This window comes from Ornithorhynchus anatinus, chromosome 6, assembly GCF_004115215.2.
Source record: "Ornithorhynchus anatinus isolate Pmale09 chromosome 6, mOrnAna1.pri.v4, whole genome shotgun sequence".
NCBI classification, from domain to species: Eukaryota; Metazoa; Chordata; class Mammalia; order Monotremata; family Ornithorhynchidae; genus Ornithorhynchus; species Ornithorhynchus anatinus.
Window position 1 is genome coordinate 19,239,883 of NC_041733.1, and position 15,171 is coordinate 19,255,053.

The 15,171-nt window shown below is 49.2% G+C and overlaps 1 protein-coding gene across 1 annotated transcript in view; it reads right to left on the reverse strand.

Moving 5' to 3' along the window:
• The window catches only part of LOC100077163 (5'-nucleotidase domain-containing protein 2-like), a 37,725-nt gene that overhangs the window by 10,481 nt on the left and 12,073 nt on the right, over positions 1-15,171 (reverse strand). Inside the window, exons 3-9 of the mRNA XM_029067552.2 lie at positions 14,911-14,985; positions 13,811-13,866; positions 11,863-11,956; positions 11,090-11,218; positions 3,522-3,582; positions 1,554-1,656; positions 741-842 (exon numbers count right to left, since the gene is read on the reverse strand). Coding sequence (XP_028923385.1) covers positions 741-842; positions 1,554-1,656; positions 3,522-3,582; positions 11,090-11,218; positions 11,863-11,956; positions 13,811-13,866; positions 14,911-14,985 — 620 coding nt within the window. The remainder of the gene's footprint in view (positions 1-740; positions 843-1,553; positions 1,657-3,521; positions 3,583-11,089; positions 11,219-11,862; positions 11,957-13,810; positions 13,867-14,910; positions 14,986-15,171) is intronic.

Here is a 15,171-nt window from a genome sequence, read left to right on the forward strand (position 1 = left end):
TACTAAAATACTAGGTCTGGAAAGAGAACTGGGACCTCCTGGCCAAGCTAAAAATCTCTTATCTTCTGAACTGAGAGTCTTCCTCAGACCTCAAAGCACTTTATTATGGCTCAGAACTAAACCATATCCAAAATGGGCTTGGCATTGGGACACAGACCTTAGGCTCTACTGTGGATTTCACAATTTTCCTAATTGTTTATCTTAACAGTTCCCTTTGCTTATATCAGCACATTTAGCACGCTCCTCACCTGGAATCTGGAGAGAGCAAATTGACTCACAGCAGAGGGGAGTGGGAAGAATGGGAGCTTAAATCATGATAAATATAAGGAGAGTGGTGTGTCTCTTAACCATCATAACTGAAAGGCTCAAGCTCTAAGCAGAAGAATCCCCAGTTGTCCCTAGATAAGTTCCTTGAGGGCAAAGATAATGTCTACTAAGCACTGTGCGTTCTGCACATGATAGCACAGAAGCAGAAAGAGAGACAGCAACCTCTTCCTGAAATCTGGCAAGCAAGTGGGGTTGGCAAGGGGAGAAATCAGGAATTAACATGTCTGAACACCAGAAGGTAGCGTGGTAAGGAATCATGTAGAACTCCAGTGAGACAAAATGAAAAAAACTCCTTTCGCTAACTGCTGAAATCCACCCGCGCCTGCACTCCTCTCTTGGAAAAATAAAATCCAGCTCATCTACACTAAATGAGCTCTTTCCGCATCTCGCCCAGAACCAAAGACCCATCTTACTTGACACCATCGTTGAAGAAATGTGGTTTGTCGGCTTGAACGATGACCACATCAAAGAAATCTCTCCAGTCCTTGCCCACCATATACTTCATGCCTTTGTCACTGGAAAGAGGGAAAAGGGAAGAACGCTTACTATGCGGCAGGCACTGTACTAAGTGCTGGGGAAGATATGAGCTGATCAGGTTGGACACAGTCCCTGTCCCACATGGGACTCACAGTCTTAATCCCCATGGAAAGAGAGACAAGGAGGCAAAAGATAAAACAGGGCTGAGCGCTACAAACACTAAGCCACAATGCAACACGAGACAACCTTCTCATGTGTCCATTATGGCCGGGACGGTGGAGCCCATATTTGCCTTTTCAGCCAATCGTGCATTCACAGGTGAACGTCACCAACAGTGAAGGCTTTAGAGGTGTTCAATCATACATCAATCAAGAGCAATCAAGAGCTGAGACTGGACTTGGGACCACAGCCAGTTGACGAAGATTTGGTCAAGAAGGTTCAGGTCCCTCCCTGACCTGGTCTCCTCGAGCCACATCCAGGACTTGTCTGACTTATCAGGCCTAAGTGTACATACAACCTGCAGACCATAAGCCCCAGCACTTCCTGCTTGCTCCTCACAGGTCGCTGAGCCCACGAGAGGGTCCTCCAGAGACGGAGAATTCTTTCCCCACCCCGGAAGTCAGGTCCTACCCAGCCAAGAGGGAAATGAGTGCTGGGCTCAGTGCCATGGACCCTACTGGGGTTCACTGCCTTCGGTGAGGGCCGAGCCAGGAGTTATAGGGCGGGGCAGTCAGCGGAGGGAGACTCACACAAAGCTGAAAGGGCTGTTGGTGATGAGAAAGAGCTTCTTGCCATTGTTCACCAGGCGATGCAGGACAGCATACGTCTCATCCCCGCGCAATATGTACTTCTCTGCCAGGACCGAAGACAGGCCATGTGAGTCACAGGTCGAGTCCCAGGACGATATCCCACTCTACCAATTTGGGCCACGAAATGTATGCGACCTGAACTCTGGGTCCCGCCTCACAGAAACCCCTCCTCTTTGTTACCTTCCAACTATCCTTCCAGCTCCTCAGCTTCTCTCCTATAAACAGCTGCTTTCCCTTACAACCGTTGATAAATTCTAAGAATGTCATCTCCCCATCTAGATTGGAAGCTCACTGTGGGCAGGGAATGTGCCTACCAGTTCTGTTATATTGTACTTTCCCAATTCTGCACACAATAAGCATTCAATAAATATGACTGATTGACTAGGAAGAGCCAAGATTCTCTTCTGCATCATCCTAACTTGCTTCCTTTATTCAATCCCACTCCCAGTCCCACATCACTTATATACATATCTTTACTTTATTGATTTCTACTATTAATAATAATAATAATAATAGGGGCATTTGTTAAGCGCTTACTGTGTGCCAGGTACTGTTCTAAGTTCTGAGGTATAAGCAAGCAATGCTTCCACCCCACTGTAAACTGCAAGCTCGTTGTGTGAACAAGAAATATGCCTGTTTACATACCGTACTCTCCCAGGCACTCAGTACAGTGCTTTACAGTACTCAATAAATACAACTGACTGACAAGGCTCTTAGGGCTCTTCACCCTTGGGGGATGAATGGATGACTGCAGCTGGGGTGGGGTCCTCAGGTGAAAGGAAAGCCTATTAGCTGTGGGAAAAGACAAGTGGGATAAAGCCACACAAACAAAATAAAACTTTGAAAGGAGTGACCAAAAAGAAAAGATGATTGCTCTCTCTGTGTGGCCAAGACCCCTACCTCAATCAAAGAAATCTCCAAGCAGTTTTGGGGGCTGCAGGGGTGATGCCAATCTGATGGAAAGCAGCTCTAGAAAGTCTGAACCTGGTTTCACCCCCCTTCTATGCAGTCACCGTCCTCAGTGGTTTGCGTTCAGCCTCTCTGGGGGACCAGATTCTGAAAGAGCCCATTGTGTGGCGAGACACCAGGGAGGGACGTGGCCGGCCTTGCTGTGTCAGCAGCTGGGCCGTAACCAGTTCCAGATGTGCAGACTGAGCCGCACGCCACAGCCCGGCAAGCGGATCTGGCAGTAAGCCAGAGCTGGGACTTCCCCTTGCCATTACCAGCTCTACCTTACTCACACCCGGAGCGAGGCTAGAGGAAGACGACAGGAACTCGGCTTCTCACCGTGTGTTTCCCGCCCAGCAGCAAAAATCCTGCTCAGAACTTCTTCCTCTGTCCCTCTGCAGGCCGTGGACTAAATTGTTCAGCTTTAAAACGCCACTACTGTAGTAGGGCTTTTAAAGGAGGCACCCCGCAGACTGTCCTGTGGATTTGTTTTGGAGGGACGTGTTGGAGGTGCCACGTATGAAGGAAAGCATATGAGGAGAAGCAGATCTAACGACATGATGGGAGACGAAGCCGGAGTACTGGGGAGAGAGGAGGTCAGTCGTTCGTATTTATTGAGAGCTGACTGCGTGCAGAGCTTGGGAGAGTGCACTACGACAATAAACAGACATACCCTACTCACAACGATCTTACAGTCTAGAGGAAATTTTCTGCTCCTCTTGGCTGTACCAACCCACTCCCCCAAATATTTCCTCACTTGTTACCACCTGAAGGAGTCAAACTGGGACAGGCTACGGGAATATTCAGGGAGGGCCCCAGAGCTATTCCATTAAAAAAAAACAGAATTGGGGTCTCCTAACCTTCAGTCTTATCTCCCAATCCCCTCGTCACCTCCTCATCCCTCTACTTCTGGGCCCACGACGGAAACATCACCTGAGCTGCTAGCCCTTTCAAACTTACCCAGATCCTGGAGAATCCATTTATACATGAAACCTTTGATGTGGACATCTCTTATGGCATCCTAGAGGCAATGGATGGAAACATGAGAAAAGTCAATGCTGGCATAAAGGAAATGGGGAATTATCTAGAGCACCTAGAGGCCCAGGACAGTGAGATCTTCCAACTCTCAGGATGCAGGAAAGTCTGGGATGTGGCTAATAGCCTCCCCTAATGGCTCAGGATGTCATGCACAGAAAGCAACATTCCTGTGGCAGGGGGTGGGCAAGACTGAAATTCACATGGCTTGGAACCCTCCGCTCCGCCCCTTCCTTATGAAATCTGTTAAGTATTCATTCAATCGTATTTATTGAGAGCATATTGTGTGCAAAGCACTGTACTAAGCACTTGGGAGAGTACAATATAACAACAGACACATTCCCTGCCCACGATGAGCTCTATGTGCCAAGTACTGTACTAAGCACCATTAAAACAGATCTCTGGGATCGGCTATTGCTGTCCAGGACAGCTTCCTGCCACCAGAAGTCCCAGTCCTGCTCAGCAGTGGGTGCCCAGGGACTGAGTCTCATGTGACCTGGAAAGGCTCTGGGGGTCTACAAGAACTCTCTCTTTACATCCTTTGGATCCCCAGAAAGACTGCCGTGTTTGTAACTAAAGACTGTTTACCTGGAACAGTGGGGAGACTGAGGCTTCCCATCTCCAAGATCTTGTTTTGACATTGTTGTCTGATTTACTGACTCCACTTCTGGCTGTTTGCAATCCATTGTTGCATTGTTTCCATCTCTCTACCCCCACCTATACTGTAAACTTCAGGTGGGATTAGGACTCTCCTGATCAATCCATCCATCATATTTATTGAGCACTTGCTGTGTGAAGAGCACTAGGGAGAGGGCAATATAACAAAGTTGGTAGACATGTTCCAATTTAGGAGAAGCAGCGTGGAGGAGAAGCAGCGTGGCTCAGTGGAAAGAGCACGGGCTTTGGAGTCAGAGATCATGGGTTCGAATCCCAGCTCTGCCACTTGTCAGCTGTGTGACTTTGGGCAAGTCACTTAACTTCTCTGTGCCTCAGTTACCTCATCTGTAAGATGGGGATTAAGACTGTGAGCCCCACGTGGGACAGCCTGATTCCCTTGTGTCTACCCCAGCGCTTAGAACAGTGCTCTGCACATAGTAAGCGCTTAATAAATACCAACATTATTACGTTCCCTCTTCACAAGGAGCTTGCAAGCTGTTCTGTTGCTTGGACCCATCTCAGCACTTAGTACAAGGCTTGGGACATTGTAAACACCACAACATTCAACTGTTGAGAATCCAATGCACAGATTTCTCCTGCAGCTCCCCAAAATTCTTTCCCTCCCCACATTTCAACTCTCTTCACTCAAACTTGCCTTCTCTGCTCATATTCGACACTCTCCCTCCCTTTCAAAGCCTTACTGAAGGCACATTTCCTTTAAGAGGTCTTCCCTGACTAAAACCTCTTTTCTTCTTCTCCCACTCCCTTCTGCATCACCCTGACTTGCTCCCTTTATTCATCTCCCCCACCTCCGCCCCCCACCAGCCCCACAGCTCTTATGTACATATCCATAATTTACTTATATTAATGTCTGTCTCCCCCTCTAGACTGTAAGCTCACTGTGGGCAGGGAATGTGTCTGTATATTCTTCTACTGTACTCTCCCAAGTGCTCAGTATAGTGCTCTGCACAGAGTAAGCACTCAATAAAGAAGACTGACTCGTCAGACTTCAGGGTGAAGTCCGTCACCTTCTGGCTCAGTGGACAAGGTCCCGAAAATTCCCACACCCTTCCAGAGTAAGGACCTTTCAAGAGCGGTACCCAGGAGGTGAGGGGGACCCCAAAATCCAATGGGGTTCTGGGAAATGTGACTTCCCCTCAGGGGCTATTGTGGGGGTGGTGGTGAGAGGAGGAGAACCGTTCTCAACTGTGAGAGGGGAGTCTCTCCCCAACTCCCTGGAGTCAGAGAGCAGTCCCCAGCATGAACTAAAAGGCGAGTGGCCTGTCACTGACAGGTTTTAAAAGGTAACTCAGGGAGACATGCTGTATTATGGGGAAAGGTGCTACAGGACATCTGGGCAAAGAGAATGCGGAACATTCCACAGCTCTGGGTCAAAGGGCAGCCGCCAAGGTTTCCAGTTACATTCCCTGGAGCACCCCAGCAACTTGGCTTGCACAAGAGAGGAAAAGCTGTTATCTGAGCCACCCCCATCTTCCCTGCCAGGAACAAAAGAATCCTATTACTGCCACAACCCCCAGGAACAGCTAAGGAGCTTGCTCAAGGAATAAAAGGGATAGTTTATGGAGGGATTTGGTTAGTCATAAAGGCACAGGGGTGGGAGGTGTGAGTTCAGAAAAGGCCATTCTGGTGAAGGCCCCCTCCCCTGTAGTTCCAGAGGAGCCTTGGTCTGGTCTGGTCTTGCCCTTAGTGGCCTTGGGTTGCCCAGACTAGGGAGCCATAAGATCCATAGAGAAGTAGCGTGACTTAGTGGAAACAGCATGGACTTGGGAGTCAGAGGTGCCTCGGTTACCTCATCTGTAAAATGGGGATTAAGACAGCCCTGTGTGGGACAACCTGATTACCTTCTATCTACCCCAGTGTTTAGAACAGTGTTTATATGCTTGGCACATAGTAAGTGCTTAACAAATACCATTATTATTATTATTATTATTATCCATGGGCTGTTGGGTTGGCTGGGGGAGTCGGTCTCTAGTCTGCCAATGTGGCCCTTGCAAAGAAGAGGCAGGGGCGTGACATCTTTTTTAAAAATAATATTTGTTAAGCACTTACTATGTGCCAAGCACTGTTCTAAGTGCTGGGACAGATACAAGTCAATTACAGTCCCTGACCCGCGTGGGCCTCAAAGTCTAAATGGGAGGGAGAACAGGAAAACTGAGGCCCAGAGAAGTGAAATGACTTGCGCAAGGTCACACAGCAAGCAGTTGGCAGAGCTGGAATTAGAACCCACGACCTCTGACTCCCAGGCCCATGCTCTTTCCACTAGGCCATGCTGCTTCTCAGACAGTGTGCTGAAACAACTCACAGCCTGGTGAAGGAAACCAGAAAGGAAGCGGGTGAATGCTGTTCAGAGAGGGATGCCCAGAAGAGTACAGAGGATTTTCTAAGAGGCTTGGGGTCTTGGGTCCCAAAGCACCTCAAATATGGCATAGAGTTCCCCATCTCTCCTGCCCTTCTTCTAGCTAGCTCTGTATTAAGAAAAAAAGGAAAAAAACCCAGAGAAAACCACCCATCCTCCCGCACTGACTCAGAACCAGAGCAGACTGTCGGGAGCTGCTGCTGTTCAGAAAAGAATTGCCTAGTGGAAAGAGCATGCCCAAGGAGTCAGAGGATCTGGGTTCTAATCCCGGCTTTGCCACTGGCCTACTATGTGACCTTGGGCAAATCACTTCTCTGTGCCTTGGTTTCTTCAACTATAAAATGGGGATTTAATACCTGTTCTCCCTCCAGCTTGGACTGTGAGCTACATGCGGGACAGGGACGGCGTCTGAGCTGATTAATTTGTATCTATCCCAGAGCCTGACGCATAGTAAGCGCTTAACAAATACCATAGAGAAAGAGGAAAAAAAGCAGAGCAAATGGATTCCCACTGGCAACCCACACACAGGCCTGAATTCCTGGGGGAGCCTTGCATGTTCACGGCAGTGTGATTAATGGAAAAATACCAGTCCTAGGATGGGGGAGGGGGTCAGCCATGGGAAGCACAAATGGGGGGTGGGGGAAGGAGGAGAAGGAGTGCAAGGAAAAGACAGAAATCAAAGTGATCAAATGTTTTCCTGGGATGCCTCCAAGAACAAGACTTTTTCCCAAGGTTAGACAACATTACTGCAAGACGGCAGAAGTGGGGCCCTGGAATTAGGAGTCGGGGGCCTAGACGGGCGTGAGAAAAAACCCTTCTAGAACAGTGGGGGATCCCCATTCCCCTGCTCACCCCCATGGCATTTGGCCAGGGCTCGGGGTTATGGGGAAGGGCCCCGAATCTCCCCATCCTCCCATCAGCTTCTTCCTTCCCAAAAAGGAATTGAGGATTTTCACATCTAAATCCTGGATCATCGCTGCAGGACCTACTCGCACCCATGTCGACTGAAGCTGATGTCCCAAGTGCCATTCCCCTCTTCTGCTCCTTTGCCCCTGACTCTTATTTTTAACAGTATTTCATTCAATTGTATTTATTGAGCACTTACAATGTGCAGAGCACTGTACTGAGCGCTTGGAAAGTACAATACAACAATAAAGAGAGACAAGCCCTGCCCACAATGAGCTCCAATTTGCTTGTATCCACCCCAGCACTTAGTACAGTGCCTGGAACATACTAAGCGCTTAACAAATACCATAATCATCATTATTATTACTATTATTATGGGTGGGACACAGAAATCAATATAAACAGGCATCAATATAAATAAATAAAATTACAGACCTCTACATAAGTGTTGTGGGGTGGGTAGAGGGGGTTTGGCTGGCCCGCTCTGGCCCTGCTGCTCGCCCAGCCTCTCGGGATGGCTCTCCTCAGGCCCCAACTCCTCCTCCATCCTCCTCTCCTCCATCCCCTTCCTCTCTCTCTTCCCTCCATCCTCTCCTCAGTCCAGTCCTCTGTCCATCACGTCCCCCGCCGCCCGAGGAATCACCAGAGAGCCTAAGGCTGAGGGGCCAGAGTGGCTCCCCCTACGCTCGGAGCCCTGTCCAGGCAGCAGACTCGCAGTCCACACATACCTGTCGCCACTCGGCCGTGTCCTGCTGCCCGGTCACAAAGTCCTGGATGAGTCTGCTCAGGGAACCCTCGGACCCCGGCGCCGCCGCCTCATGGGTGGCCGCAGTCAGCACTTACTATGGGCCAGGCACTGTACTAAGCGCTGGGATAGATACAAGACGCACTATTGGTTCATCTTTCTCCCCTGAGGGAGGCAAGGCCGCCGTTCAGCAAGCTAGCCAAAAGTTTTGGAATAATGGGCCCTTCGCCCCTGTTCCTAGCTGAGTCTGGAAGTTACCTTGCCTCAGGCTCCACTAAATCCCCCCCTTGCAAAGTGCTTGGCACACAGTAAGTGCTTAACAAATACTATCACTATTATTATCCAAAGAGCTCCGAGGATGCAGCCTGGCTGTGGGGTTGCTGATAGGCTAAATCCCCCAGGACACAGAAGAGCAGAGAAGCAGCCAGCCACTTCTGCCTGATCACTCCAGAAGTTCAGCTCCCACACATACACATCCTCCTCCTAACCATACCCGACTCTCTCAGCTCCTCTCAAATCTGGGTACAAGGGAATTCAGGCTTGTGTGTGGCAGTTCTGGACTGCTAATAATAATAATAATAATAATAATAATTGTAAATGTTAAGCACTTACTGTGTGCCAAGCACCATTCTAAGCACTGGGGTAGATAGCAGTTAATCAGGTTGGACACAGTCCCTGTCCCACATGGGGCTCAGAGTCTTAATCTCCATTTTACATGGAGGTAACTATGGCCCAAGTCAAGTGAAGTGACTTGCCCCAGGTCATACAGCAGACATGTTGTGGATCCAGGATTAGAACCCAGGTCCTTCTGAATCCCAGGCCCATGCTCTATCCACTAAGCCAAGTGGCTTCTCTACTAAGCCAAGCTGCCAACCAACCCCAGCAGCCCAAACTAGCCACTTCCTTCCAGTGTTTGCCTAGCTTGGACCTTACCTAGAAACTGGAAGGGCAAAGTGGACCCCCTTTCCCCCAGGAAGCTTAGCATGGAGCCTGATTTACAGGGGAGGGGCTTGCTTATCAGAGCTCCAGCTGTTTAAGGGATGTTATCAGGAGCTCCTGACAACTAAAGGCCAGTTAGTTTTACGTCACCCCCTCCTGGGCTGTTGGGAGGCTAGTGGCCCACTAACTACTTGCTTGACGGCTCCCCGCAGCTGCTCAGAGAGAGATAACTGCTGCCTCCCATCAAGGACTCTGCTTCTCTCAAACAGAACAGCCTGTTCTTTTTCTCTTGGTGGCACAAGAAGGAAAAAACACACAATTCCAGTGACCTCGAATGCAACAACTACCATGTAGTTCCTCTACAAAGAAGATCGCGTCCTAAAAGTAGCTACATAAGAGCTCTCAGCTTGCGCCCCTCACCACCCCTGGTTGTCCCAAAGGATTCGAAGACATGCAAACACCCAGGAAAAAGCAGGGAAGGGAAGAAGGAAAAAGCAACCATTTCCCAACAGCTGTCACAGACACATTAGGGCATCTGGTCCTGAGGAAGCTTTCATTCCATCCGTGGCCCGTGAAGTTTGCAGAACCAAATTTATTCCAAACCCACTTGGCCCGCACAGACTAGATTCCTTTCTAGAAACCAAGGACTGTCCTAAATAATAGTAATAATAATTCTGGTATTGGTCAAGCACTTACTTTGTAACAGGCACCGTAATAAGCGCTGCGGTGGATATAAGCAAATCTGGTTGGACAAAGTCCTTGTGCCACATGGGGCTCACATTCTTTAGTGTGGCTCAGTGGAAAGAGCACGGGTTTGGGAGTCAGAAGTCATGGGTTCTAATCCCAGCTCCACCACTTGTCAGCTGTGTGACTTCGGGCAAGTCATTTCACTTCTCTGGGCCTCACTTACCTCATCTGTAAAATGGGGCTTAAGACTGTGAGCCCCATGTGGGACAACCTGATGACCTTGTATCTCCCCCAGTGCTTAGAACAGTCCTTGACACATAGTAAGCACTTAACAAATACGAACATTATTATTAATCCCCATTTTACAGATGCAGTAGCTGAGGCCCAGAGAAGTGAAGTGATTTGCCCAACGTCACACAACAGACAAGTGGCGGAGCCAGGATCTTTTGGCTGGGTTGCTGAACTGCCTCACCTTCCTCTGGGGAGAGGGACGAACAAAGAGTGCATCTTGTATCTGCACAAGCATTTAGGACAGTGCCTGGCCCCCAGTAAGTACTTAAATACCATTAAAAAAAAGAGCAGTGGTGGGGTTGGGGGGGGGCACGGGGGAGGAACGCTGTTTTTGGTGGGACAGTCAACTCTCACCTTTAATCACATTCCTCTCCAACCACAGGCCTATCTGGGACAGTCAACTCTCACCTTTAATCACATTCCTCTCCAACCACAGGCCTATCTCCTTTGGCCCCATCCGGTTGTAAAATGGTTAACTGAGTGACTAAGAGTAAAGGTAAGTTCTACTGGCGGTGAGGGGAAGGTTTTTTCAGCCAACCCTCCTGCCCCTCTCTGTGGGGTTTGGGACTCCTCTTCCAGCCCAGAAGCAGATCCTCCTTTAACACCAGGCAGAAAGTTACCCTACAAAGGTCAAGAATTTGGGGAAGTGAAACACTGAGTAACACGAGGGCTTCATCGTTTGCTGACTGCCCTTTGCTGAAAAACTGATCTAGCGGGCTGATGATATTGCACCAGACCTTCAGAGTTTGCCAGTGGATCAACAGCCTGTCTGGGGAAAGAGGGGAAGAGATAAAAGCCAAGAGAGCCTGAACTCCAGACTGTTACCAATGTTACTCTGGAGCACAGATACCAATCGGGGTCAATTTCTCAGCTACAGACCGCAAACCTCACCGTGACATCCTTGTAGAGGTGGATTGGGTCATAGTCGATGTCATTGGTGATGAAAAAGTCATTGGCCACGGCAAGGAGGGTCATCTCTGGGAGGGAGAAGATGTCCATGAACTGCTTCACTGCTGGCCCCTGAGAGAGAAGGGAAGTGAGGTTGGGCGTTTCTTTCTCCTCCTGGTCCCGCAGACGGTTTTCATAGTGATGTCGCCAGCAGGCTGAGTCCCGGGTCAGGAAAACCAGATCCTTGCCTTCCCTAGTCCCCCGCAAAAGCCCAGCTGATTCTCCTGATTTTCCAGGCCAGGTGGCCGGCAGGAAAGAAGCGGCCCAGGCAGCCACCCTTTCACCCACTTCCCCGGCCCCACATTTCCACTCCAGCTGCAGTTACCGACCGTTTTCTGAAAAGAATGAAAATGATCTACAGATTTCTTCTGCAGTTCACACCTTTTCTAAGTCAAAAATCACCATGCCCGGTGAGCTCAACCATTGGCAGTGCCGTGTTTAAGATCCGTCACCTCAGGTCCAATCGGCATTCCCTGCCGGTCTCGGCTGGAGGCAGAGATCAACCTTGCCAAGGAAGCTCAAACCCAATCTCTCTCCCTGGAGTTTGTTAGTGTAGGACGTAGTGAGGCCTCCGGCCATCATTTAATCAATCTCTAGGTTTGATGGAGGGCCTGCCATCTGCCCAGAAGTGGCCTATGGGTTTGGGATTTGGGGAACAGGTTTGTTCTACCATCTTATGTGTGGACCAAGTCCCCTAGTCTCCTCGCCACACTCACCTTGCCATAGAACCCGCTGACCTGATGCAGAGGGATATGGTGTGTTCCCTGATACAGGTCAGTCACCTCCTCATCGGGAACTGGCTTCAGGCCCCTAGGAGAGATGGGGAGAGGCAGCAGAGGGTTAGTGGAACTGATCCTCAAGAAGAGGGAGAAGCAGCGTAGCCTAGTGGAAAGAGCACGGGCCTAGGTGTTGGAGGACCTGCATTCTAATCCCGGTTCCACCACTTGTCTGTCAGGTGACCTTAGGCAAGTCACTTCTCTGAGACTTAGTTACCTCATAGGTAAAATGGGGATTAAGACTGTGAGCCCCATGTGGGACAGGAACTGTGTCCAACCAAATTACCTTGTATCTACCTCAGAGCTTAGTAGAGTCCCCCGGCACACAGTAAGTGGATAGTAAATACCATTAGATAAGCAGTGTGGCCTAGTGGATAGAGCATGGGCCTGGGAGTCAGAAGGACCTGGGTCCTAATCCCGGCTCTGCCACTTGTCTGCTGTTTCACCTTGGTCAAGCCTCAGTTACCTCATCTGTAAAATTGGGATTAAGACTTGAGCCTCACATGGGACTTGGACTCTGTCCCAATCTGATTAACTTGTATCTACCCCAGCGTTTAGTACAGTGCCTGGCACATAATAAACACTTAAATACCACTTGAAAAAAAACAGCAACGATGGTGGCGGGGGTGGAATGACAGATCATGGGAAGGGATAGTAGGGAGGATGACCAATATATACCATCAGTGCTCTCTAGAAATTGTTGTCTTGTTTTCTGGGCAGGAAGGAGAGGTGGTGGGCAAAGCAATAGTACATCCTGCAAAGTGTCACCACTGGCATACACCACCCCCACAAACAAGCTCCGGCCCGGAGGAAGAGTTCCTCTAGGGCCAGGGGGAGGAGGAGAGCAGGAGCAGAATTCCTAGCTTAGGCTGCAGTGGCCCACAGGGTAGAACAGGGTCCCATACCTGTCTCCAGGGAGGGACAGGGCACTGCTGGTTCTGGAGATCTCACTGTTTGGCCCCTGGGCTTCTGCTCAGCTGGGTGGCGGGGATGGGTTGGGGGTGGCCCCAGGAGGTGGAGAGCTGGGGACCGGAGGGCAAATGCCTAGGGAACGCGCCCCCCCTACCACCCTGCCCCTTCCAGCAGTAAAAGGAGTTGGTATCCACCCCACCCTCAGCCCCACACCACTCATGTTCATATCCTAACTTTTATTTTTTCATACTCACGTAGGTCTCCCCCTCTTGACTGGAAGCTCCTTGTGGGCAGGGAGCGTGTTTACCAATTCTGTTGTACCGTGCTCCCCGAAGCGCTTTACACAGTGCTCTGCACACAGTAAGCGCTCAATAAATACCACTGAGTGACTGACTGATTAAAAATGTCACCCCTAGATTCCACCAGGCTCTACCCGTCGGAGACTTGAAACTCACCCACAAAAAGCCTCAAGCTTTTGGGATGGCAGACTGACCGGCTGGCTGAAAGGTATCTCTTGGCCCCAAGAATAATAAAGCCAGTGGAATCGGGATGAGAAACTAGTCAGACCAAAGTGTCTCTGGGTCATGAATATAAGGTACACAGACAAAATAGCATACCTCTTCTTATACACTAAACTGGTAAGGATAGCAAGAGAACATAACTGCTGCCCTCAGTTTATTATTACTGTCGTATTTATTAAGAGTTGACTATGTGTCAAACACTGTTCTAAGCGCTGGGGTAGCTATAAGTTAATGAGGTTGGATACAGTCCCTGTGCCACAAGGGGCTTCCAGTCTAAGTAAAAGTGAGAATCTTCTCTTGGGTGTCCCTAGCCCCGAAGCTTGCAACAAACAAATCATGGATCTACAATGCTGTTAGGACACACCTGAACCAGTCACATGGACACACAGAAAAATGCCCTTCCCGTGTTTTACGATTGAAAAAACACAAGGATCGGTTGTTGCTGAAACACTCACCTATACACAGTACCCATCTGGATGTAATGGAAGGCATCAATCTTCATCAGCAAGCCCTGGAACAGCCCCAAGAACAGGCAGAGAGAAGGGGAGAAAGCATTAGAAAGATTGCACATAGTGAATCCCTTTGGCTGTGCATATAAGAAATCCAGGACATGAAGAGAAGCAGCATGGCTTAATGGATAGAGCAGAGGCCTGGGAGTCAGAAGGTCATGGGTTCTAATCTCAGCTCTGTCACTTGTCTTCTGTGTGGTGACCTTGGGCAGGTCACTTAACGTCTCTGGGCTTCAGTTACCTCATCTGTAAAATAGGGATTACGATTGTGAGCCCCATGTGGGACAGGGGCTGTGTCCAACCTGATTAGTTTATATCTACCCCAGTGCTCAGCATAGTGTTTGGCACATGGTAAGCACTTAAAGATACCATAAAAAACCCAAAACGAAACAAAAACTTCAAAAAGAGACCAAGAAGAAAACAGCACCGGGCACCACAGCAACTAACATGTAAAGCATAAAGAGACTGGATTGGTTCTGGTTTCTAGTTCTGGGAAAAGGTGGGGCCGGGATGGTCCACCCTGCATCAGCCTTTCCAACCATCCTGGCAACCTGAGGGAACGCCTTCTCCACCTGTGGTGCTATCCTCAAATAGGAATCATAGCTGGGTAAGGAAGAAATCAATCAATAGCATTAATTGAGCACTTACTGTGTGCAGAGCACAGTACCGAGTGCTTGTGAGAGTACAGTTTAACAGAGTTGGTAGTTACGTTCCTTGCCCATAAGGAGCTCACAGTCTAGACGGAGAGCTTCCAGTCTGAGGGTAAGCTTCCAGATGAGAGGGCGAGCTTTCCGACAAGAGGGTGAGTTTCCAATCTAGAGGGAGAGCTTCCAGTCTAGAGAGGGTGAGCTTCCAGTCTAGATGGCGAACTTCCAGAATAGAGGGTGAGCTTCCAGAATAGGGAGAGAGTTTCCAGTCTACAGGTCAATTCTTCTAGGAAACTGTCCCTTGAGTCTTGGCCTAATTCCGCTACCTCTTCCCATAACTATCCCAGTGTTTTTTAGGGCAAAGAGAGTTAGATTGTTAGATGATCAGAGAAGCCTTACCTTGGGAATGTCATAGTGCAGTCCTCGGATGGCAAAGTTAGGCAAGTAGTCATACTTGCGGATCCCCTCGGGATACTGGAAAACAAATGAGGAAAGAAGGGAACAATTATTAGCAGAGGGTTTGGAAAGGGAGAGGTTTTCAATCAGTAAGTGGTATTTATTGAGCACTTACTGCATACAGAGCGTGCACTAAGTGCTTGGAGAGTACAACACAAAAGAATTACTGGATAAGATCCCTGCCCACAACAAGCTTATATTCTA